The following is a 26,988-nucleotide window of genomic DNA, read 5'->3' on the forward strand; positions in this document are numbered from 1 at the left end:
AACATATTATTAGCTATATGCAGAAGCTCCCAGTCAGGTTCCAGGATAAAAAAACTGTTATTGAATAGATATGTATCCTTACATAAAATTCTTCAAATGAATTTAACAAATTTGAAAAAGACTTGGTGCCTCAGCATGATACTAAAATATAGATTACATCAAAACAGAAAAGGGAATCAAATTGCCAATTTTTATAGTACAAATCCTGGATTTCTAGAAAAAGGAAGGCTACAGAGATATTGCTGTTTAGCATCAGTCAGTTGATTCCAACTTGCTCTGATCTACTGCACACGAATTAGAAGTGGAACAAGTGAACAACAATATATGCAAACCAACGACCTTCCCTAGATTGCATGTAACACTCTAATTCAACACCAGCATCTTGCATTTCTCTGCATCAAGATCCATTTAATTTAATACAAAAAAATGTACAACAGAATCACTCTACTACAAACTGTGAATGCTACAGGCAAAATTGCTCAATCCCCAAAATTCTTTCCTTTCTCAAGGCCTTTAATTGTAATGTTATTGACGTTTACATACATCAACCAAAGAATAAATATCGGTCTATCTACATTTTGGGTAAATAATTAAAAAATGGCAAGATGCACTCTAGAGTTGTATCAGAGTATATGTCTGCCACTGAGGCTGTTCTCTGAGGAGGAGGTAGAGATGGTGATCATAGCATTATTACAGTCAGATTCACTATCTTGCAGGCTCAACAAGAGGTGAGAAGTACTGTAACTAGTAGAAGGTTTGGCTCTAGGGACAATAGGCACTTCAGCCTCACCGAGCAGCATCTGAACCGCACCCCTCATAGTTGGTCTTGCCATTGAATCTGGGTGTGAACAAGCTAACCCAACTAAGAGCACTCTCCTCATTTCCCCTTCTTCAAACTCACCTTGAAGCCTTGTATCAGCTGCGGTTAGCAACTTACCTTCTTGATGCAAACTCCAAACCCATTCCACCAAATTGCTGCTAACCCCAACTTTACCATTTGCAGCTGCATCTTTCTCAATAGGCCTCCTCCCACAGGCCACCTCAAGAACCACCGCACCATAGCTAAACACATCAGTTTTCTCAGTTGCTCTACCAGTTAGCACATACTCTGGGGCAAGGTACCCCATTGTTCCGGCAGCCACAGTGGCATCAGGAGACTTATCATGTTGTGTTTGTCTTGCTAAACCAAAATCGCCTAACCGAGCATTGAACCCTTCATCTAACATAATGTTACTAGTCTTAATGTCCCTATGAATTACCTGGTTTTCACATTCGTGATGCAAGTAGGCCAACACAGATGACACACCTAGCAAAATTTTTAGCCTGTGAGGCCATGACAAAGGCATCCTAGCCTCATACAAAGCCTTATCTAAACTCCCATTGGGCATCAAGTCATACACCAACAAAATCTCACCTTTCTCATGGCACCAACCTTGAAGGTGAACCAGATTCCGATGCCTCAGACTCCCAATTATTGACAACTCAGACAGAAACTCACTCTTACCTTGACCACTATGGTTACACCTCTTCACCGCAACAGTGTCACCACTCTCAGGCAGCACACCCTTGTACACAGTCCCAAAAGCGCCATGTCCAATGACCCTGTTAGCACTGAACCCCTTAGTGGCAAATTTCAGCTCCTTGTAGCTGAACTCCTTAGGCATTCTGATAATCTCCGACTCAATAGAGTGATCAAATTTCTTCATTCGCTTCACCTTCTTAGAATACACCCAAATAAATGCACCAGCAAAGAGAGCAAGAACAAAAGCCCCAGCAGTCACCACCCCAGCAACAGCCCCCACAGTACCCTTCCTAGAAGACTTACTCTCCTTCTGCTCAGGTGCTGAAGTGCCGGAGGGTGCTGACGTGGTGGCAGGAGCGGCCGCGGAATCGAAGGAGGAATTGAAACTCCACCACTGGACGCTGTGCACCTCCGTGCTACCTTGGGTAGACCCAGAAAACCCCACATACATGAAATCATTAACATACATACCGACATCGAGATCCACCTTCAAAATCGGATCTTTCGGCCTCACAGTCGAGTACGAGACCCACACGCGCAACCCTTTGCTGTTTCCATCGTACTCGATCCACGCGTTCACCGAGTCACCGCTTTTAAGATCCACTCCAACGCCTCCCAAATCGCTAACTTGAGCCGAAACAACGCTGTTTAAGTCCAACCCCACATGGTTTCCATTAATGTCGCTGAATTCCACGTCCATCAGGGTGTCGAATTCAACAGCGACGAACCCGCCGCCCCCGCCTGTGGCGGCGGCGGGGTTTTGCAGACCGAGGAAGCCACCGGAATCGCCGACAGCGGTGGAGTCCGGCGAGATTACGAACGCGAGGCCACCACCGACGGAGGATGGATTGAGGTTGGTGACGGAGAACGAGAAGAAGGTGGCAAAGCTCGCCGGAGAAGGGGACCCCGGTTGCCGGAATCTGACGGGGTCGGAGTAAAGCGCTCTACCAGCAGCGGAGTTCGGGACGGCGGGGTCGCCGGTGAGACTGACGGTGTTGTTGTTCAAATGGGCATCACCGAGAAGCTTCAATGTGCTCATGGTTAAGGTTCCAAAGTCAAATTGGGTGGCGGAGACAGAAGAACAGGCATTGAAAAAACATAGAAACACGATGAAGAAGGGCGTTTGACGTGGCGGCATTGGGTAACGAAGATGGGGTGGTCCGATTCGGTGATGCCGAGGAAACAGTGAGAGTAATGTTGTTAGAATGATGAAGGTTGTTGTCTTTGTTTTTGACGAGTTATACCTTGAAGGGGTGGGAGTAATGATGTTGAGTGTGTTTTTGTTACGTTGTGTGTAATTGATTGGGTTCCAAACGCAGAAAAGAAGTATGGGGCAAAGTGTGAAACGGAAGAAGGAAACAAAGGAATAATAATGGCAGAAAATTCAAAGAAGAGTGTGTAGCAGACAGTGTGTGCGAGGTGGGTCTGCACTTTCTCGCACTCATAACGGTTATGTGTTTAACCCTCACAACAAAGAATTAAAAAATGTGTAGAACAGTGGTTTCTATTTTTGTTGTAAAAGTTGAAAGAAGGAACAAATACATAGTTTACGTGTGGTTGTAAAAGAGTTTGATAGTTAGGTGAGTAATATCATAATATAGTTTGAGTTTAGGCGTAAATTTATCATCATGACTCAGGAAATGGTGATCACTCTACTCGATTAGGTGGTTGTTAGATTCTGGATCAGTCTTCTTTGGTGGTAAGTAATCAAAAACTTTCTGACATTTCTACTCAGAAGCAAAAGATTAAATCTGAAGGTAATATTATATATATATATATATATATATATATATATATATATATATATATATATATATATATATATATGTTAGTGTGTGTGTGTATATACCTGCAAATGCACTCAACTCATCATTCAAAATGCTGCAGAATTCTTCCTAACATGTTTGGTTTAGGGCTGTAAATGTTAAATGTGTTACCTCGTTATGCATAACTATTTATATGACTATTTAAAAAATATATATTTCAGATATAATAATTTTTTTTGTTAAACTTAATTGTTTTAAATGTTTACTGTAATAACGAAGTATTAAGATAAGTGCAGTGTGATCCTAGTTAGGACAAAATTTGAGTAACGATCATATTAGTAACTGACATTAAATAATTAAGCAATTGGATAAAGATAACAACTCCGTATGAAAACAAGTGACACAGTCATAGCCTATGAAAAAACGAGAATGACATGAGCGTGATTCGCTACTATCGCACTTGTGTTCTTTTTAATTTTAATGAAAAATCTTGTTTCAATAGTGCAGGATACAAGTTGAATTAGATTAAAAATAATGACTTATGAGACAAATTAATGGTTTAGATAACCCACGTCAAATATATTCCAAGACTTATGAGTCGATAATTTATAAAAAAAAAATTAAACTAAGAAACTAGAAATTAATATTATTTTACTAAAGTATGTGATATAGTTTATACATCGAATAGGTATATTTAAAAATTAAATAAAAATATATATAAATAACGTGTTTGTCATTTAGAACTAAACAGTCAAAAGAGAAAAATTAAAGGATAACTATGATGTCAGTCAAGTTTGAATTTGGTAATTTGATGAGGACATGGTATGAATATCACATATTATTCTCATTCTTTTAGTCAATTTAAATAATAAAATATTATTCATTATTATCAAAATAAGAGGTTTTAATTAATGTATTTCCATTAACATTAAGTCTGTATGAACATAATGTTTTTTGTCATCAAAAGTGAACATTAAGGTGAGGCACATCACATCCCTTCTTGATGTGCCTTTTCTTTTGATTGAATGTAAGAATAAAAGGAATCAAGGAATTAGACAAAACTAGTTCCATGAACACTGAAACTCCTCTTCTGTGGGCGCAAAAATGAAGATTTTTATTTCAATACTAACTAAATATAATTGGAGTTTTGGATGTTGTAGGATTTTAAATGATGGTTTATTTTAGTTCTAAAAATTAGTTTATGTAATGGAGATAGCCTATTATGTATACTTGTAATTTTCAGTAATATCCGTGACAAAAACAAAAAACAAAAGTAAAAAATCAATAAAATTGAAAAATAATTACACTTTTATGAACATAATTAAGCTCAATCTAGAATATTTTCAATAAGAAATTTGAAGATGTAAAAGAGAATAATTTATAAAAATTATCAATTGAATTACTTGAAAGCTATGATACACAGATACGACACTATATCGGATATGACACGTATCCGATACGTCAATACATTTATTTTAAAATAATAGGATATGATACATAATAGATACGTGATATATGAATATTGAGAAATATATAATAATTCTTAAAAACATAATAAATATATGATTGTTATTATGTGAATCCAAATTAAAATCTTAGTAGTTAATGTTAATCACCAATTTATAAAGCAATTTATAATAGAAACTATCTTAGTTACCAATTTAGGAACCAATTATAATTTTTTGAACTATTTTAGTTGTCAATATGTTTAATTTATAAATTGGTACCTAAATTGGTCATTATCATGACTAATTATTTTTTGTCACTAAAATTAATCATTATTAAAAAATTTTCTTGTATACGACTTTATAAATTAGATATTCATTAATAAAGTATCCTAAAATATCGAACACGTATACGTGACTCAAGTTGAAGTATCAGGGCATCATAGTTTAAAAGAATAGACGTTAGATTAATATATTTATATACAAAACATATATATTACATATAACATTAAAATATAGGATGTAATTTCTTATTTAGTTTCCATGGTTATAATTTTTCTTTTCTACTTGTAATATTTAAACAAAAGTAAATACAAAAAAATCAAATACATATGCAAAGAGAAAAAAAAAATAAACGATGGTACGTTTAGGATTAAAAAAAAGGTTTTCAAGTATGAAAATTAGAAAAATAACCATAAAGCAAAAATAAGTAATATGAATATAATAATAGTATAATATATGAAATCATATTAACAAAAAATATAAAACATCCATATAAATTTATAAAATTAAAATTTAAGCTTCGCATCAAAATATCATAAATTATAACATATAATAAATATTACCATTTTTTAATTTTAACATCATATATTTTTCTCACATTTTATCGATTTATAAATATGTAATGACATGTTGATATATTAACAGAACAATAAAAAACATATTATTTTATATGAATATATTAATAAAAATATTATTTTTCAATCTTAGTATATTTTATATAATTATTATTTAAAAAAAAATTATATATGCGCAAAGAAGATTTGACATTTTAACATATCTTTTAAAAATTGACCGGTAAAATATGACATAAACAAATAGTTGTATAAGGATCATAAAGTTTGAATGGAGTGATAATCCTGTAACAAGAAGCTTCACTATTTCCATTGAGACAAAACAATACACGTTGATTAGTCAATTCCCCGTAGGCTTCAACTTCAATATTAATGTATATAATGTCACCATCTCCAATTACCTTCAATTTTCTACAAAAATCATCACAAGTGCAGTATACCTTTGTCTCATGTGAACCAAATTAATCGTTAAAACCTAATTAAGGTCAAATATTTTGAATATTTACATTGTGCATGGGTGGTGTTCTAACAAAGAGATGATGACATATTTTATTATTATATTTTTACTGTCTTAAAATCTTAAATTTCTATTTTTAAATTCATATTAATTATTCTTAAGTAAGAATGCTCCAAAGCTAGAAGATAAAGTCCATGGTGTAAAGTGGTGCGTGGAAACCTGAACAGAAACAAATGATACTTTTAGTTCTTATGGTTTGGTAAGTAGGATGGTGTGGTTTGATGTTCTCAAGTGAGGTGAGGTCTACACTCAAGGAATGATTACCAGAAGAGATCACATAGGATGTCTTAGCCAAAACTTTGGAGACAAGTATGAAGACACAAAATAATTTGCCGGCATAACTCTATTAATTTCAAAGTGAATTTACAATGGAGGTGACACCTCAATTAATAGACTAAGGTGTCTCCAAATTTGGAGATGCAAAACCCTAAAAACTCTTACTTGGCTAGCTTGGAATCCAAGACATGAATCATCTCCAATAGGAGGAGTATGTGTGTCACTCAAGAAGGTGGAAAAATATTCTTCATTCCTAGAGCGTCATGTGGTCACTCAAGAAGTTGAAAAATACTTTTCATTCTTAGAATGTCATAGGGTCACTAGAAAACATCTCCAATGAGAGCATGACACATGACCCTTCAAGAAGGTGGAAAATACTCAATTTCTAGAGTGTCATGTGGCCACTCAAAAAGGTGAAAAATACTCTTCATTCCCATAGTGTCATATGACCATTAGGAGGGAACCTCTCCACTGAGAGCATGACACATGGTCACTCTCTCCCAAAGGAGATAAGTCTCTCTTACCATCCAAGTTGCCCTTCTAGGCACACATTGACTTGAAAAGTCAATGAAAAATGCTTCTACACTAATGGGTTCTCTAAGGCCCAACCATGTGCAACTTGGTCCATCATACAAAGTCCAAAATAAAGTCTACATGGTCCATCATACAAAGCCCAAAATAAAATCTACAGTAGCCTGTAATACAAAGTCCACAAAATAAACATATAATACTAAGAGTGCTCAAAGGTGGCTTAAGAAAATAAGAGTTTGGTCACATTTTAACAATTTAAACCTACTATTCTTCTATGTACTAGCCATGGTTGAAACATTACCATCATAATATATCAAGACATATTAGATCAATCATGAAACAATCAATCTAATACATTTAACTGAAAAGGAAAAGAAAAAAGCATTTTCGAAAGTGATTTTTGCGTAATCCTAACTTGATGCCCTTAAGCATTAACACAACAGACCAACATTGGTGACCAACGCAAAACCACCAATGGTAGGGAGATCAGCACCCACAACAAACATATCAGCACCGATAACAAGCGGAACAATACAAGCGACGACTATAGCAACACCGTTGGCGAACAACCAAAAGTAGCGGTGATTAAAGTAGTAACGACGGTTTTTGAAAATGATCGATATATTTTTTTCTTAAATTTCAAATAACAATATTTGTATTTGATTTATAAATTCAATTATTATTTAATATTTACATTAATGTATATGTTTGCAAAATTGCGGATGAATCTAAGTAATTTTTTGCCAAACGAGTTGAGATAATTTTATATTTTTAGTTGTAGTTTGTGATAGATTGACTAAGATGAATTTTTGCATGAATGAAGGTGAGATACAAATTGATGAGTAGATCAATATTTTATTTCTATTTCATTTTCATGTTACGGAATTGCAATTGAATTGTGTTTTCGTCTATTGTTAACTTCTGTAAGCAATATTATGTCTTACCCATTCCTAGTCTCTTTCAGTACCACTGTAACACTGTTATGCTTGCTCTTTCGCCAATACAAACGAAACAATAACATAATACACATTTTTTTTCTTTCTCTTCTTCAACACGACGCATCCATGGTTTTTTTTATTGTTGTTTGTTCTTCTATCCTCACCCGGGAAAACTGCATACGTTTGGTAATAAAAAAAAAAAAAACATCAATAAAATAAAATTATTACAAACTCATCAATGATTAAAAATTTATTGATAAAATTTATCATTAATTATTATTGATGGAATAAAATATTAATGAATAATTATCGACACCAAAATCCGGTCATAATTATCAATGAAAATTTCTCGTTAATAAAATTTTTCAATAAATATTACAATTTCATATTTTTTTCTCTTCTTCCTCTTATTCTTTTTTTTTTCTTCCTTTTCTTCCTTTTATTTTTCTCTCTCCTTTATTGTCATTGTAACCATTACTCTCACTCTCATTCTCATGTCAAAGTTTCTTTATGCAGTAGGGGCTTTCCTCCCCAAATTCTTTTATATAAAATTAATACATAAATAAAAGATTTTTCTTTTAAATTTTATGCGTTTGATTCCCTCAAATTTGTATATATTTATAAAAAAAATTAGCATTCACAAAATATTTGTAGAACATTTGGCATTAGTGTTGTTGTCCGTTGGTGCATTTGGTACTTTTTTTGCTCTTTTTTGTTCCTCTTTCATAATTGTTGCCTTCGCTGTTTCTTTTTCTTATCATTCTTTTTCTCATCTATCTCCATTTAATTTAAAAAAATTATTTCATTAAATTTAGTGCAAAAATTGACGCTCATTATATTAATTAATTTTTAAGAAATCAACTATTGACAAATCTACTGATGAATTTAAAAAATTTCATTACTAAAGTATTTACCAACAAATTTTATGATATAATTAAAGCATAAAACAAACTTTGCATTCATTTTACACTCAAAGTTTACCAAAAAAAATACCCATCAATAATAAAAATATTATATTATCCACAATTTTTACCGATAAATTTCTTTCGTTAAAATTCATTAATAAATACTATTTTGCTGATAAAATTTTTCGTTTATAAAATTCTATTGATAAAATGATTTTTTTTTCTTCAATATTTCATTCTTTAAATAATGAATTTGTCACCATCCAATTCACTTAAATAAATTTTGTTTATTTTGACCTGATCCGATCATGTATTTTAAACAGAACTATGGTTTTTAGATTCGGTTCTACATTGAGATAATAAGGCACACATTATTTCTATTTTTTTAAAATAATTGTTATTTTATAAAATAAACAAACTTATAAATTTATCAACCGAGTGAATTCACAAGCATTACTCAGTGAGTTTACATAAAAAGATGTACTATGTAAGAATTTCCGATCTACTCAAAATTTTCAATACTAATAGAATCATCGAAGAATTCAACTAAATGATTATATCTAATCCTAAGTATTACACGTAGGTGATGACATTTGATATTCCTTTTGAATAAAAGGATGATCCAGAAGCATTTTAGCTGTCCATCTTGTTAGGTTTTACAGAGAGGGTTTCACTGGGGAGAACAACACCAATGAGATCTGAGCCTAATCAGATAAGGCACTGACACCACTCTCAACCCAAAACCTTAAGGCGATGGGTTTATGGGCCTTGATCCTTATATGATGCTCTACTTTCTCATTTCTGGTCAATGTGGAACTTAGACTCACACTTGGATTCCTAACAATCTCCCCCTCAAGGGTGAGTCCCTTCAGCCCAACCACGAGTACTCCTTTTCTGCCCTTTTCTGTACCGCCGTTCTTCTTAACGGGACACGCTTACCTGACCCACACTGTCAGGAAGACTTTCGATACTAAGACTATAATGCACTCATCTGAGCCGATTTTAACCATCGACTCTGATACCACTTGTCAGGTTTTACAGAGGGGGTTTCATTGGGGAGAACAACACCAATGAGATCTGAGCCTAACCATATAAGACACTGACACCACTTTCAACCCAAAACCTTAAGGCAATGGGTTTATGGGTCTTGATTCTTATATAGTGCTCTACTTTCTCAATTCTGGTCAATGTGGGACTCAGACTCACACTTGGATTCTTAACAATTTCCCCCTCAAGGGTGAGTCCCTTCAACCACAGTACACTCTCCCTCTAGCGGAGGCTGCCCAACCACGAGTACTCCTTTTCTGCCCTTTTCTGTACCGTCGTTCTTCTTAACGGGATACGCTTACCTGGAACCCTTACCTAGGACTCTTGCCAGGAAGACTTTCGATACTAGGACCATACTGGTACTGCACTCGTCTGAGCCGGTATTAACCATCGGCTCTGATACCACTTGTTAGGATTACAGAGGGGGTTTCACTAGGGAGATAACAAACACCAATGAGACCTGAGCCCAACCATATAAGGCACTGACACCACTCTCAACCCAAAACCTTAAGGCGATGGGTTTATGGGCCTTGATCCTTATATGATGCTCTACTTTCTCATTTCTGGTCAATGTGGAACTTAGACTCACACTTGGATTCCTAACACATCTTTGTTCAGGATTTTTCATCAAACACTTTTCCAAAAAATCTTTGCAATCGCAACTAAGTTTATCTGGTATTTTCGGTGCTTCTTCGAAAAATGCAAGCTTCCACAATAATTGGTCTTTGGTTTGGAAGTTCCACCATTCTCTAAGTCCAGTGCTCATCTCAATAACAATGCACCCGAGGGACCATATATCTAAAGGTGTTTCCTTAAAACCTCTAACTAATTCTGGCGACATATAGTAGGGTGTCCCTCTGAACTTGATCTCTCCTAAATCAGTATTTGTCTCTTCTCTAGTCTTAGACAATCCAAAATCAGCAATCTTTAGTTTATACTTTGCACGACCATCCGATGAAGGAAAAAGGAGAATGTTATCTGGTTTAAGATCACAATGAACAATTCCCTTTTCGTGCATGCAAGAAAGTCCCTTGAGAATCATGTGAGTGTAGACTATCACTTCCTTGTCGGATAATAACTCTGTCTTTGTTAAATCACCTAGAGAACCATGAGGGGCGTACTCCATGAAAAGGTTGTAAGTTAAACAACCTCTCTCAACAATGTATTTGTAAAAATAACATTGAACAATTTCTTCACAACCCAATAATAACTCCAAAACTTTTTTCTCCCTTAGCATTGAATAAGAAGAGCTTGTCTTCAAAGCTAAAAGTAAGAACTTTGAATTGTGTTCTTCTAGAAGACGCACACTAACAAGATAAACCGTGCCATATGAACCTTCTCCAAGAACGCTCAACTTCTCCCACTCGGCCATATTTTCAGATTTCGCTACACTTGTAGAGTGTATTAAAATCCAAGAGTCATATTATATATATATATATATATATATATATATATATATATATATATATAAATCTTGATGAGTTCGAAATAATCATCCTTAATATGAGAAAGATAGCTAAAGATATGTTTACTAAAGATTAATTATCATTCTTAAACAAGATAAGATAATTGATAAGAAAATAATTATCAATGGTCATATCCCACATATTGAAGATATATAAAATATAGTGTATTCCAATTAAAAAAAGAGAGAAAATACATTTTAATCATATAATTATGTGTGATTGAAAATAGCTAACACTACTATAATTTCTTATATTTCAAGAGATTTTTTTACAAATTTGTTATAAAATTTTATACGAATTTTTTTTTTGTTAATTTTCCTAAGATTTTTAATTGGTATGTAATTTCTTCATTAGATAATTATTTTTTATAAAATTATAAAATTCGTAAGTATTTTTTACAATTTCTTTTAATTTTTTTATAAAATATTTTCTAAAAAGAAGTTTTCAAAAGAAAATTTACAGAAAATATATATATCTTGTTAGTATTGTAAATATTTAAATTAAAACATAGAAAATTAATATATTATTATGATATATATTATCTTATCGTCAAATTTCTTAAAACAAATAAGGAAACTAATTAAAATTTATTTTAACTGTAATTTAATTAATAATTCAAATAACTGCAAAGCATACGTTAAATGCTTTCAAGATCCCTATCGATATATGACATATATTTGTTTGTATAATTTTAGTTTTTTGATGGTAATTGAAGTAAGAATTCGTATGGTAGTTGTAGTAGGAATATGCTAGGCAGCAATTAATGTTAATAACAACGCTTTAATATGTTCAATCCTATAATTTGAAAAGTTAAGGTCATATTAATGGTGATTAAATTGTTAGGAGATAAATAATAAATAGATAATATAAAGATTGATTATCATTATCACTCTGAAACAAATTAAAGATCAGATAAGAGAATATTATTAATAGTTATACTCAATTATTAGATACGTAAAATATAGTAATACCATACAAAAAATATAATTTAACTATTACTTTGTGTTATTTAATTAGATTATAACATAGAAAAGTTCAATATTATATATTTTAATAGAAAAAGCTAAACTATAGTAAAATATACTAGGCATAAAATATTCTACCTACCAAAAGCAACTAATAGCAAATATTGTAATTTATTTTGAAAGAAATTGAATCCAAAAAATACTTTTAAACTAACTAATAAATATAAAGAGTCTAAAAAACTACACATGATAAACAAAATATAGATTTATTTTAATATAATTAATTAAGTTATAAGAGTCTTCAACGGATTAAGATTTAAAATGTATTATTATATTGAGTATTTGAAATGTAAAAACAAATATTATCTTATTTTTATAGATTAGAATTCTATTTCTTTAGATAATGACATCTATTAAACAAATATATCATAAGATTATCAAATAATTCAAAACTGAGATAATATTTTTATTTTTATATCTTTTCTTTTAAATTAATCTCATATATCTTTTCTTTTAAATTAATCTCCTATATCTTTTTATAATAGTAGGTAGCTTATTTATTTGATTTATGTACAAAATATATTAAATCTAATTTTTTAATCTTTTTATTTCATAATATTATGTATTTTTTTTTCATAACTAGTGCATTTATAATTTACTCAGTCATTTATCTATATTTAACATAAGATAAAAAAAGAGACGGATTTGTATATACTATTAATAAATTATTAGCGTAAACACAAGTAATATTGTATTTTTGTGTATGCATTTTTTAAATATAAATTATATTATATTAATAGGTGATAATAGTGTAATATTATTAAGTTAATATATAAAATAAATGTATATTTATTAAAAATAAAATGAAATGATTAGAGAGAATAATTATTGAAGAATAAAAAAAGGAAAAAAAAATAAACAGTTTTATAGAAAATAGATAAAAATAACAGTTAATTTTAAAAAAATTAATAAATAATTATATTATAAAGAGTATAATTGGTATTATGAAATTAGGATACAAAATAGAAAATCTCTTTATATCTTTTTATAGATATAAAAGCCATAATAAATTAAAGAATAAATAATTCAATTTAATTTGCAGACTATTTTCATAATTTATTCATATCACTTGCCTCATTCACTCTCAAAAAGGTGTGTGAACAAACGCATATAGCAGCCACCATCTCCTCATTTACAACTTTCATATAAATCTCAATCAACAAAAGCTGAGGATAATTTTATGTTAGTCAGACAAAATTACACAAAAGAAAATTGAACTAACTCTACCTTAAATATATAAAAAATTATGTTTTTATAAAATTTTATTAACAAATTTTTGATAAAATACCTATGACAATATTTTAATGGATGAAATAAAAATTTAATATGAATTGAAAAGAGAAAAAAAATGTTTAGTGTATGTTAAAAAGTAAACTTTATCAAATTTTATTAATTAAAAATTTGTCGAAGATCATAATCCTAAATATATTCTATGGAAATCATGATGAAAAATAAAGTATTTTTCATTATTTATTTTAATTTGTGCTCGAAAGTAAAGCACCATGGAGTTAATGTTTTATCGTCATACCAATTATACCCTACTTTACCTTACCTTAATACCTTATCTATTCTCATTCTCCCCTGAACATGCTCTGACTACCCACAATTCTTGACTACACATATTGCAAATCGTGTGCACGTGCTCAACGCATCATGTTTTCATTACTGCCAACTGCAAAAAGGTGTGCCACGCTTATTGTATAAAGAAAACAGAAAACCCCTTCTTTTCAAACTTTTCTACCTATCCAATAAACTATCTCTTCTCCTGATTTTAGGACCGAACATCATCAAACATGGGATCTTGCTCCAAAATAGAATCTTTGCCACTAGATTGCATTTCTGAAATCTTGTCACGTGCATCACCATTAGAGGCATGCTTATGTTCACTGCTCTCCTCCACCCTTCGCTCATGTGCCGACTCCGACATGGTTTGGAGAAGTTTCTTGCCCTCTGATCACGAGGTCATTGTCTCCAGCGCCGTCAATCCTTTCTCGCTCAACTTCTCTTCATACAAACTTCTCTTTTATTCTCTTTGCCAGCCTCTTCTCATTCACCACGGCAACAAGGTATGCAAAATCGACCACTCATCGCTATAACTCTTTTTATTTAAAAAGTGTACTGATTCATATGTCACGATTTGATTGTAACAAAGTGAAAGATACTCAATTTTAAAGAAAAATTTATTAAAAGTTAGAACGAAGAAGACTCATAAAATTTTGAATGATGTAAATTTTGTATATGAATGGACTCAGATTTTATTAGTATTAAATCTCTTATATCTTGTGTATGATTCATGCAGATATTCAGATTGGAAAAATGTTCAGGTAAAAAATCTTTTATCATATCAGCAAGGGAACTGGCAATAGCATGGAGCAGCCACCCTATGATGTGGTGCTGGAAACAACTTCCTGAATCAAGGTAATTTAATGATTTAGTTTCACGTGTATGAATAGTTATTAAGAAAAAAGAAAAAAAGAAAAAGAAAGAAAGAGAGAGAGAATTATATATATAATTGCGAGGATTTGCAGATTTGCGGAGGTGGTGGAGCTGAGAACAGTAAGTTGGTTAGAAATAGAAGGGAAGATGAGGACGCAGAATCTAACGCCAAACACGACATATGCGGCGTATCTGATAATGAAGGTCTGTGATGGCGCATTCGGGGTTGAGTTTGTTCCGTCGAAGGTATCGGTTACTATCGGAAAGAAAGTGCAGAGAGGGAGAGCGTATTTGGGTTGCAAAGATGAGAAGAAGTGTAAGATGGAGAGTCTGTTTTATGGGAACCGGAGAGAGGTGATGGGAAAGGCGGCGTTTGGAGAGGAAGATGAAGTGATTTCGATTCCCTGGAAAAGAGAAGATGGGTGGATGGAGATTGAGCTGGGAGAGTTTTTCATTGACGAAGCTGATGAAGAAATAACGATGAATCTCAGGGAAGTTAGTTATCAATTGAAAGGAGGAATTATCATTGAAGGCATCGAAATTAGACCCAAACATGCTCCTTGATTTTTATCATGTTTTGTTGTTTTCGAATGGTTCAACCGTTATTCCCTTCTTCAGTTTACGGTTTGACCGCTTCTGTGTGGTGACACAGTTAGAAGCAGCACCACATCCATGAATCAGATTATTATAACTAAAACAAAAATCAAACAGCTTTTTCGATGAGAAATATCTCTACCTAATTAAAAGACGTGTATAATATCACTTGTATTTATTTGGGATTTTAAAAGATTTGTGATTATTAATAAGACAAACTATTTTTGTTTAAAGAATTTGTCAAAATCTAATAATATACAAATGAGAATTTTATTAAAACTTTCAAAAATTTCTTTATTTAATAATAACATGTACATTAAAAAATTATAAATTTCAATAATATATGTATATACGAAAAATTATCAGAATCATAAAACTTCAAAAAAAAATTGTAGTTCTGTGGATAAAACCACAAAAATTACCATTTATTATTTTTTTATCAATATTATAAAAATCGAATAATAATAATAATTATTATAATAAACTAAAATAATTATTCATATTTTTATTAGTATGAAAAATATTTATTATATATTAATAAACTAAAATAATTAAATAATTTTATATTAATGTAAAATTTTTTAAATACTTAAAAATTCTCATATTATATAAGACTTTCTTTACAAATTTGTTATAAAAATTTGCAAGAAAATATTTTTTTCTGTAAGTTTTTTTAAAATTTTTAATTAACAGGTAATTTCTTTGTGGGTAATCATTTTCAACAAAATTATAAAATTTGTAAATATTTTCTACAAAATTTATTACGAAAAGTATTTTATATAAAATATTTTGCAAGAAAATGAATAGTAATTTCTTGCAAATTTTTTTCCTCAACAAAATTTGTAAATATTTAAAAAAAAAATTTCAAAACAAAATTAAAAAAAAATGTGACTTTTTTTAACGGAGAAGAACGAAGTTCTCCACTTCAACTAATTGTACGGGGTCATTTGTAAGGACTATGTAGGGTGATGTATAAAAAGGATTTGTCTAAAAGGAAAATAATATTTTAACAAAATTTTGATTTGATAAATTTTGACAAATAATTATTTTTATTAAAAAAGTCCTAAAATTTGTTTATTTTATTTTTATAAAAAATAAAAGATTATTTTATTTAATAATTTTGTCAATTTTATTAAAAATTTGTTTGTAAAAAAATATTATTGTTGTAAAAGAGTACGTCAACAAATTACTTATAAATGTGAAACAAAAGTTGATTAAGAAATTAAAAAGTAAAACGAAAATACCTGATCATAAATTATGCGAAAGAGGTATATTAAACTTGATGAAAAAAAAAACTCTAGTAACATTCCAATTATCTTTAAATTATCATATTACATCAATAAAAAATAAAAATAAATAATTGAGAGAGCGATTAAAATAATAAGTTAAAAGTAATTTAAGAAAAATGAATTAAAATATTATTATTGGAATGAAAAATAACATAATGTGATGTTTGATTAAAATTAAAAATTTGCCAAATCTGTGTGATTCAAGTTGCCTTCCAAGTTCCAAATTTAGGAATAGTCGTACTGTGTTGGATGTGGTCATGTTCTGTCTCCATGTTGACATAGTTGTTGGGAGTGAAAAAAATGTCGTCATACTATCGATATATTTCATTCATTGGACCATGTTCGTCCACAGAGTGTTGTTATATTATATATATATATATACAAAAACCACAACTCGCTCATTGTGAAAAGTAGGTGTGCGTTGAAAATTTTGATTTTGGTACTCTTCTTTCAATAAACTTTGAGTTTTCAGATGATGGAACTTTTGCCCTACGATTGCTTTGCACACATTTTATCCTTCACTTCCCCTCAGGACTTGTGCAGGTCCTCTCTGGTCTCCTCCATTGTGCAGTCAATGGCAGATTCAGATGCTGTGTGGGAGAAGTTTTTGCCACCCAATTATCATCAAATTGTTTCTAGGTTTGTGTCTTCCTCACTATCGTGTTCTTCAAAGAAACAACTGTTTTTCATGTTATGTAATCCACGACCAATTGACGACGGTAACAAGGTAATTTTCTTCAGTGTTTGTCCCTTTGTTTTGTTTCACTGCATGACTGCAGATTCTAAAGGCTCATAGCAAAACCACAATTTGATCGAATGTAAACTCTAATCGAAGAGTTTGCATTTTTTACCAAAACCTTCTACATTTGTTAGAGTCTTTACAAGTTGCAACTCATGCAAAACGTTGTTAGAAAATAAATGATTAATATATTGGAAATCGAAGATGGTTTAATTGTTATTTACGTATGATAATGATGGATAAAATGAACACACCCTACCCCACCTCTGAGACACACAACACATGGCCCTTTTATGCTTACAGTGTCAATTGTGTTTGAGTCTGCAAGTTCATAATAATGTTTTTCTTACAAGTGGTTCACTTTAAAACATTATTCATATTTCGATTAAAATGCAGTTGTTAATCTATTCAAATACTTAAACTATAAACAATTAAGAAGAGAATAATACTTTTTGAATTAATTTTATAAAATGAAAAAATAAGATAGAGTTAAAACATAATACAAGAGAGAGTAAGGTCTAGTCTTAACAAATCAATGCAGCACCAAAATATAACATAAAAGTGTAGAAATTGCAACTAAATACACTTGTCGCAAGCTCAAGGTTGATGGGGTATCCTCAGGCGGTGGAGCAAATATGAATTATCTAATTCATATTTGCGACATTGTCTGTGGTTGCACAAATCACCTTTAACATTTTTAATAAAATTTATCATATGGTTTTATAAAAGATGAATCATTAAAAATGAAAATATTTACAAACAGATATTCTCCATTGAGAAGAGAAGTGGCAAAATTTGTTACCTGTTGAGCGCAAGACAACTTTATATTGCATGGGGAAACAGCCCTCTGTATTGGTCCTGGAAACCCATCCGAGGTTCAAGGTTTGTTTGTCTATTTGTTTCTGCATCATCATCATCATCTTTCCGATTATCAAACACTTTCTCTTTTCTCTTTTAACTATAACTTTCCACTTCAATTTCTTCATAGGTGTCATGCCATGTCCTAACGCTACCGATACTTTGTGATTTTAATAATCACAACCTAAGTTTACCTAATTCAATGAATGGCACATAATTATTACCAATTGCAAACTCATTTTGAAATTGTGCGTAGATTCGAAGAAGCAGCTGAACTGAGAACCATAAGCTGGCTGGAAATAAAGGGAAGCATAAACAGTGGAATGTTATCTCCCAATACCTTGTACGGAGCGTACTTGAAAGTGAAAATCGCGGATCGTGCTTATGGCTTAGACTTGTTACCATCGGAGGTGTCGGTAGAAGTTGGCAAACATAAATCACAAGGAACCGTTTGCATACGTTCATGTCGAAAAACAGACACCAAATGTTGTTTTCGTTTTCCTTCTAAGCTTGAAGACGAGGAATGGTCGGAGATTGAATTGGGGAGTTTCTGCACCCATTCAGACGAAGAGGTCAGAATGTGCCTCAAGGAAGTCGAAGGTGTGCACCTGAAAGGTGGTCTCATAGTTGATGGAATTGAAATAAGGCCCAAACACTTGGAAACGGCCTCCGCTAATGGGCCTAACTAGTTTACATTTTTGTTTTTTTTTTGTGCGTTGTGGGCCGAACGTGGCACTTGTTTTCTTTTGTTTTCCCGTGTAGCCCTAGCATGCGCTCTCTTTAAAATGCTCTTCTGCGGCTTCGCAATTGCAATTCTCATAACGAGAAGTAACAAGGCAGCGCCGTGGTGGTGGGTACTTGCATTGCTTAACGTTCATTGTGGTTGTGTTCTTCTTCACTTTTAGTTTTTTTTTTTAGGTTGATTTTATTTGATTTTGTGTTTGGTGCTATTCTTCGATTGGGTTCGATTTGGTTCGTTCGCAGTGATGATAAATGTGAATCCCAGCTCATTATGAGACCTTTTTTAAGGTCTGGGAATGTAATTTTTTCCACATCTATCTGAGCTCTATAACTATAATCTTGGCTTCATGTGATTATTCATGATTTTCGATATCTGAAACATTTACAAAAATTTTACATCTACATTTTTATATTTCTCTATCTCTCTTCAAGTATCATACTCAAAAATATATTTGATTTGTTTTACAACTAGGTTTTGATTTGTTTTACAACATCACTAGGTTTTTCTTGGGATTGGTTAATTCTTTTAAATTAAAGAAATTTTTTTTCGACTGGGTAATTATCTCTATTCGAAGATAATAAAAAAACTAAATCTTAAAGAAATATAAAATGGATAATTCACAGCTTAATTAATTAAATATGCAAATTAATATTTATTTTATATTTATAATAAACATTCAAACTCATTAAATAAATAAGTAATAAATAAATAAATAAATAAATCTAATCAAACCTATTTTTACTGGAGAAACAAATCTTCAGATTGAATAATCAGCTTCAGCAAAATAATAAGTTTCCAAGGTATTTTTAAGAGCGTTTTAATAATAAATCAATCTTGAATTTAGTCTAATTAACCATATATTTTAACATCCATAATCTAATCATTGAATCAATTTTTGTGTGGATTTCAAAACATTTTAAAAGAATAACCTATTAAGCAAAACTCAAATAATATTTAACTTCAAATATTAAAATAAAACATCATCCTTACATAAAACTCAAGGAAAAACTTACTCATAATAATGCAGATGAAAGTATCCAAACATAATACAAATTTTGGAAAAAAAAATTATAAATTAGTAAAGTTCATTAAATTAGTGAATAATTCCATCATTATTCCTATTCAAATTTTTTTAAAATATAACATTTTATCTTTAATTACAAATAAAAAGAATATACATAAAAATAAATTTTATAGTTTGGTGATCAATAATAAATAAATAACTCTTATTTATTATGTTCTTAATATTCAATTTTTTTTATAGGTGCATCTTATAAACACATTAACAATATAACCAATTTCCCTTTCTAAGTATTTTTAAGATGAGTCAAGCATCGTAATTATATGAACTTATCTAAATTACAAAGTAGTTATAATTTGTAACTCATTTACATTAAATATTTTTATAAAATAGTATCGAACAAAGTCTATTCAAGTATGTACAATTGTACAAACAAATAAATTGACATCTAAATCTTTCAAATATTATTGAACAATATTTTAATTCTTAAAAATATCAATTTGTTAAATGACATGACATAATAAATATTTATAATAAAAAAATTATGAAAAAATTGTAAAACAATAATAAAAATTTTGGTTGATAGGTCACGAATCAATTTACCTCAAACCTATTTAACTCATCTTTATCTTGGGAGACCATCTCATAACAAAAAGGATGTATTTAAGGTTTGATGCCTCGAAAAAACTAAGGAGATTCTTAAGAAGAATGATAGATGTATGAAGATAAAAAACATAACCAAAATAGTAAATTGGAGGAAAGACTTATTTTTATGTTGTGAGAAAATAAAGAGACTTTCCTTTGATCAACTATTTTATGTACCAAACATTGATCACGACTCTTTCATAAATTATAATTATGTGCTTGACCTCTAGTTCTGTATCCTAACACCAACAAAGATTTTTTGAGTAGAAATGAAACATAGTTAAGTAAAAACTCAAACTATTAGCAATAAATCTCATCAAATATATACAATAATTAATGTGGTTGGTTAACATTGTCATTGTTAAAAAATCTTTTCGACAAGTGGATGATGTGTAAATACTTCACCAACCTCAACAAAACCTAACTTACTCAAAAAATTTGTATCCTTTTTCATAAATCAATTGTCCGACATTAAATTTAGATATAACTTCTAAGTTTAAGAAATATTTATTTAAGATACAATCAAATAAGATACACTATCAAGATGAAAAAAAAAATAAAATTCATGACTCGTACAACAAGTCAAATGTCTTTTGAACTAAAAATAATTAAAATAATAAATTAAAAGTGAATAAAAAAATGATAAATTAAAATATCGTTATTCAAATAAAAGTGAAATTAAATATATAATTTAATCATATCACCTGTCTTAAATTGTTAATAGATGGCAAAATGAGAAGAGAAAGTTATCTAGTCATGAGTGGGTCACTATTTCTTTTTACATTAAAAACACACTTTACTATACAAATATGTTTGAATATGAAAAAGAGGAATGATTCATCCATGTGATTGTGAATTAAATTAAACAGCTCTTAAATTAATTTTCATAAATTTTGTGGCATGTTCTTCAAGTTTTGTACGCAGCAGAAGGGGCTTAGCAAAGAAACACAGTACTAGGACATGGCCTTAGCAGAAGCCGAGGAAACCCACGGACTCACCCACATCTGATCTTTTTCTGTTACCATTCTCTTCATTCTCTTTCTGTGTCTCTTGTTGATTTTGCACTCAAACTCTGACAAAATCACTTCAAAACAATGAACCCTGAGGAATCCCGTTGCAGGTTACGACTTCGCACGCTCTCCAAACGCACCCACCACCCTCTTCTCCATCTTCGTCTCCTCTTCCTCTTTGTTCCTACCTAAATCTCTCCCCTTTAATTCCACGTCAAAACAAAAACCACCCAAAATAAATTTTATCAATTACCAAATTTTCGGAAATCGTAATGTTGTCGGAATCTGTTCTCTGCCTCTTGACCGAGGACCTTCTCATCCGGATCTTGGAGAAGCTCGGGCCGGATCGGAAACCGTGGAGGCTGGTGTGCAAGGACTTTCTTCGGGTCGAGTCGGTGAGCCGGAAGAGTATTCGGATCCTCCGAATCGAGTTCCTGCTTGGGCTGCTGGAGAAGTTCTGCAACATTGAGACGCTGGACCTGTCGCTGTGTCCGCGGATCGAGGATGGAGTTGTGTCGGTTTTGCTGAGTCAGGGATCGGCGAGTTGGACTCGGGGACTCAGGAGGCTCGTGCTGAGTCGCGCCACCGGGTTGGGCCACGCGGGTTTGGAGATCCTCATTCGGGCGTGTCCAATGTTGGAGGCTGTCGATGTGTCCCACTGTTGGGGCTATGGGGACAGAGAGGCCGCGGCGCTATCGTGCGCCGCGAGGTTGAGGGAACTGAACATGGATAAGTGCTTGGGAGTTACTGATATTGGGTTGGCAAAGATTGCTGTTGGTTGTGAGAAATTGGAGAGGCTGAGTTTGAAGTGGTGCTTGGAGATTTCTGATCTGGGGATTGATCTTCTCTGCAAGAAGTGCCTGGACTTGAAATTTCTGGATGTGTCATATCTCAAGGTTTGTTGCCTTCTCTTTCAAATCGATTGTATATTATTGATAAGAGTGTTGATTAGTGTTTACCCGTATTTTGGAGTGGATGCAGGAGAGGGATAGGGAGAAAAGAAAGAAGTTAGAGAGGAAAAGGAATATACATGATAAGGGGTTAAATGAAAATAAATGAAGAGACAGAAAAAAATGAGATGAAAATGATATGGAAAAGAAAGTGGGTGGATGAGTATAATTTTTCCTTTGACAATGATGCATAAATGGAGGGAGAGAGAATGGTGCATGCTAGAGTCTTATTTTTAGGTGAAAATATGGACTATCTTTGGCTTTAGTCAAATACTAAGTTTTCGAGATATTGAGATTCCATTTAAGAAACCTTTTTCGTAAGATGTTATTCTACACTCACTAACGTGAAAATTGAATTCTGATCATATGTTCCGAGGGAATGATTATCTGTCAGTTGTACCACATTTCGGTATAAAGATTTGAGTCTTGTGCGAAACTTTATGCACTGTTATTGAAAGTTGGTTGAGGTCAGAAAGTTGACGAGACAGGATAGCGACTTCAGCAAACCACTTCATTCACTATCTTAGTTATTGGTGGTAGAAAAACACGTTTTTAAATCCAATTTCTGATTCCTGAAGGGTTTTGAAGGAAGCAGCCACTAAATTCTTTATATGATTTGAATAAGTAACCCTTGTTAGTTCTTGCTTAGGGTGATTGCATGAGAGGTAGACATTATATTTTTGGTTTACAAAAGTTTAGAGCAATCCGGAATCAATAGTGTTGTAAAAACAAGTTCCTTGACGAGTCATGTTAAATGTACACCCAGATCGAGAGGTGGAAAGGAGAGAGAGAAAGGAAAAGAAAAGGTAACGAGAAGAAGTTACAGTTGTGATAAGTAATGGGATGAAAAGAAAGAGACAGATAGGAAGAAACTGGAGTGGAAAGGGAACGAAAGGAAAAAATGAGTGTATGTTTATAATCATTGTTTGTGTGATAAACACCATTGACTGTGGATAAACACCAATGTCCTTGTGTTTGTGATGTTGTTCTTAACACCATTTCCAAGACAACATGTCAATGACATTATAATTTTCTGTTTTGCATCATTACCTTAGCTAACAATCAGCCTGAATTGATTTGTGAGTTTACTTCTTCAAATTATATCTTTTATGTAATTTAAAAATCTTGAATCATTAGGTAACAAGCGAATCTTTGAGATCTATAGCTTCTCTGTCAAAGCTTGAGGTTATCGTTATGGTGGGCTGCTCTTTAGTGGGTGATGACGGATTGCGTTTTCTTGAAAAAGGATGTCCACTACTTAAGGTAATTTATTTCTTATAATTCATAAGCTATGGCAATAATGGTTGAAAAAAGTCATAAAGTTGACCATGACGATTCTCTGGATCATAAACATAGAATATATCCATGCATTGCAGGCTATTGATGTATCTAGGTGTGATTGTGTTAGCTCATCCGGTATAATCTCTGTGATTAACGGGCATGGAGATCTGGAGCAGTTGGATGCAGGATATTGCCTCTCTGTAAGTCTATATCTAAAATTTATGGTGTTTTGTGCACCTTAATTTATAGTAATAAGTTTTATATACACTAACACATCAGGCATTTTCCGTAGGAGCTTTCAGCACCTCTTGTTAAATGCTTGGAGAATCTAAAACAGCTGAAAATAATTAGAATTGATGGTGTTCGAGTTTCTGACTACATCCTCCAGACAATGGGCACCAATTGCAAGTCTTTAGTGGAACTTGGTTTAAGCAAATGTGTTGGGGTGACCAACAAAGGAATTATACAGCTATTATCTGGCTGTGGCAATTTGAAGGTGCTTGATTTGACTTGTTGTCGCTTCATCTCAGATGCAGCCATCTCTACTATAGCAGACTATTGTCCAGACCTTGTCTGTCTGAAGCTAGAGTCTTGTGATATGGTGACTGAGAAGTGTCTTTATCGACTTGGATTAAATTGCTCGCTGCTTGAAGAGCTTGATCTTACTGATTGCTCTGGTGTTGATGACATAGGTAAACTATGCAATTCTACCTGTACATAATATATCAGTTTTACTCAAACCTTCAAATGGTTCTGATTAATTCATTTCCAAATTTCTGTTTCATGCAGCACTAAGATATCTATCAAGATGTTCAAAACTTGTAAGACTGAAGTTAGGATTATGCACAAACATATCAGACATAGGGTTGGCACACATTGCTTGTAACTGCCCAAACATGACTGAACTTGATCTCTATCGGTAATTAAATTTAAAGTCTGCATGATTAATTGCCTTTTATTCAGTGAAATTTTGAACAGTGTCGTGATGGTGTTCGTTCATTTTGTTCTATGATCACAGCTGTGTACGTATTGGAGATGATGGGCTGGCAGCGCTGACGAGTGGATGCAAGAGGTTGACAAAGCTCAACTTGTCATATTGTACTAGAATTACTGACAGAGGAATGGAGTATATCAGCCATCTTGGTGAACTATCTGATCTGGAGTTGCGTGGGCTTTCAAATATCACAAGCATTGGTATAAAATCAGTTGCAATAAGTTGCCAGAGATTGGCAGATTTAGATTTGAAGCACTGTGAAAATATTGATGATTCCGGTTTCTGGGCCCTTGCTTTTTATTCACAAAACCTGCGGCAGGTCAGTTTTACTTACTTTTACTCAATCAAGTTATCAATATTCTGGGTCTTTCTGAGATCTGACTAACCCAATAAGCTAGCCTCTAAAAAATTACAACATTGTATGAAATTTTTAAGTATTACCTCAAGGAGCATAATTGATACTCATCTGAATTTGTTACTTCATTATAAACTGTAACATGCTTTGATCTATTTGAGAAATTCTAAACTGTAATTCTCCGAAGATCAAAGAACTATGGCTTGGATGGTTGTCTGGGCTAACTGCAATCCTTCTTCAATTGTGTTGTTTGTTGTCTCTTTCCAGGCTTTTGTAACTATACACATTGAAATTTGATTCCATGTTCTTGTACTCTTCCAGCCACTGTTAGAGTCTGTATTTTTAGTTGTTGGTTAAGTAGTTATAATCAAATTCGTTCTTTAGATTGAAGTTTCTTCCATGTCTTTCTACAAATATTACTGTTATTCAGCCCCATTTTGGATGAACATAAAGCTGGATGTTAATGATAATAACTGCTGTATAGAAAATTCTAATTAAGGCAAATAAGTGTTAGGATTATGGGTTCCAATTCTAGTTTCTAATTCAACATGGTGGTGATGATGGCAGATAAACATGAGCTTCTGTATTGTGTCAGATGTGGTGTTGTGCTTCCTTATGGGTAACCTGAAACGCCTCCAAGATTCCAAACTGGTGTCTCTCCCTAAAGTCACTGTAAATGGATTGGAAGTTGCCCTTAGAGCTTGCTGTGGTCGGATTAAAAAGGTTAAACTGCAGAGATCCCTCAGGTTCTTGCTTTCCTCAGAAATGCTCGAGACAATGCATGCAAGAGGGTGCAAGATCAGATGGGATTAGCCACGCTTCTTCATTAAGATCTTTTGATCCTAAACTTTAAATTTCTCTTGCATTCTCTTTTCATTAGTCTCTAGTACCTAAGTAAGAGGTATACAAGTTCAATTAGGTGACATTGATATGTTTCTAGACAAGGTATTTTTTCACCTTCCAAAGTTACATTCTCCAATGATGAATGAGGTTACTTCTCTTGGAATTAAACTTGATCTCAAATCTTATCTGTTACACTTACAAGACTTATTCTGTTACCAATCCACGTATGGAATCAAAAGTAGGAGATAACTTTCATGAAAAAATGCCATTTTTGACCTGCAGTATCCTTTCATGAAAAACAGAGAAATTGAACTTAGTCTTTTTAGCAAAAAGGAAGTCTAAATGTGGACGTAGAAAATCAAGTAAATAATATTTTTCATTTTCCAGCACACGATTATGGAATTTAGATTAATATTACCAAATCGTAAAATTTAGGACTTTTTTAACTACTTTTTAGTGAATATTAACACTGACGGAACGGTTCTGGTATAAACTATTTTCTAACAGTAACTTTTTATCTCTCTTTTTTCCATTATTGTATCTTCCTTCATGTTGAAGGAAGCTGCATCACAATTATTATTTTTTAAATATTTTGATATCTACACGTAATATAATTTGAATGACTATTAAAATATCAAAAAAAGAAGTTTGTTTTTTTGACAGATAATATTGAGTTTTCTTTTTCTTTTGTACCCAGGTTAAGCCTTGGGCCCATTCCTTTTTTGGTCTTTATAAATTGGCCTTTGGGCTTTGTTTTAGTGTAAAGTGAAATACAAAGTTTTTTTTTTTATCGGTTTTCACGTTTTACGCTCTTTGTTTCCTCTGGGTGTTCTTCTTTCCTCTGTCTTGCTTTCGTTTTGTTTCTTCATTTGAATCATGATGATTAAATCCGATTAGATAATAGGAAAAGAAGTTAAGTAACATATACTCTAAAGCATT

General features: G+C 32.2%; 4 protein-coding genes, 1 non-coding gene and 1 pseudogene across 6 annotated transcripts; 4 read left to right on the forward strand and 2 right to left on the reverse strand.

Moving 5' to 3' along the window:
• Positions 1 to 382: 382 nt before the first annotated feature.
• On the reverse strand, positions 383 to 2,926 carry LOC114187082 (L-type lectin-domain containing receptor kinase VIII.1 pseudogene; annotated as a pseudogene).
• Positions 2,927 to 9,320: 6,394 nt separating this feature from the next.
• On the reverse strand, positions 9,321 to 11,173 carry LOC114188537 (mitogen-activated protein kinase kinase kinase 20-like). The gene is made up of 2 exons (XM_085675120.1): positions 10,413 to 11,173; positions 9,321 to 9,402 (listed from the first exon to the last, which is right to left on the reverse strand). Exons 1-2 carry the CDS (start codon positions 11,171 to 11,173, stop codon positions 9,321 to 9,323), a joined length of 843 nt encoding a protein of 280 aa, XP_085531246.1.
• A 2,836-nt stretch (positions 11,174 to 14,009) lies between these two features.
• Positions 14,010 to 15,441, forward strand: LOC114188872 (F-box protein VBF-like). The gene is made up of 3 exons (XM_028077530.2): positions 14,010 to 14,358; positions 14,592 to 14,710; positions 14,821 to 15,441. The coding sequence occupies exons 1-3, from the start codon at positions 14,086 to 14,088 to the stop codon at positions 15,290 to 15,292; spliced, it is 864 nt and encodes a 287-aa protein (XP_027933331.1). The 5' UTR covers positions 14,010 to 14,085; the 3' UTR covers positions 15,293 to 15,441.
• A 1,562-nt stretch (positions 15,442 to 17,003) lies between these two features.
• Positions 17,004 to 19,286, forward strand: LOC114187526 (F-box protein PP2-B15-like). Its single transcript, XM_028075794.2, has 3 exons — positions 17,004 to 17,338; positions 18,114 to 18,232; positions 18,465 to 19,286. Exons 1-3 carry the CDS (start codon positions 17,084 to 17,086, stop codon positions 18,895 to 18,897), a joined length of 807 nt encoding a protein of 268 aa, XP_027931595.1. The 5' UTR covers positions 17,004 to 17,083; the 3' UTR covers positions 18,898 to 19,286.
• On the forward strand, positions 19,182 to 19,278 carry LOC114189320 (small nucleolar RNA snoR69Y). The gene has a single exon (XR_003605624.1). It is a non-coding gene; the product is annotated as a small nucleolar RNA snoR69Y (small nucleolar RNA).
• A 2,103-nt stretch (positions 19,287 to 21,389) lies between the features above and the next one.
• On the forward strand, positions 21,390 to 26,217 carry LOC114186840 (F-box family protein). 2 transcript variants are annotated; one of them, XM_085674709.1, is made up of 7 exons: positions 21,390 to 22,522; positions 23,714 to 23,839; positions 23,953 to 24,057; positions 24,150 to 24,549; positions 24,647 to 24,776; positions 24,876 to 25,170; positions 25,802 to 26,217. In XM_085674709.1, exons 1-7 carry the CDS (start codon positions 21,899 to 21,901, stop codon positions 25,832 to 25,834), a joined length of 1,713 nt encoding a protein of 570 aa, XP_085530835.1. In that variant the 5' UTR covers positions 21,390 to 21,898; the 3' UTR covers positions 25,835 to 26,217. The 2 variants fall into 2 exon arrangements, with proteins under 2 accessions (XP_085530835.1, XP_085530834.1); XM_085674708.1 differs by having other exon boundaries at positions 21,409 to 22,522; positions 25,774 to 26,217.
• Positions 26,218 to 26,988: the final 771 nt, after the last annotated feature.

Source organism: Vigna unguiculata, chromosome 6, assembly GCF_037176805.1.
Source record: "Vigna unguiculata cultivar grain cowpea cultivar isolate G323 ecotype 2 chromosome 6, ASM3717680v1, whole genome shotgun sequence".
Classification (NCBI taxonomy): Eukaryota; Viridiplantae; Streptophyta; class Magnoliopsida; order Fabales; family Fabaceae; genus Vigna; species Vigna unguiculata.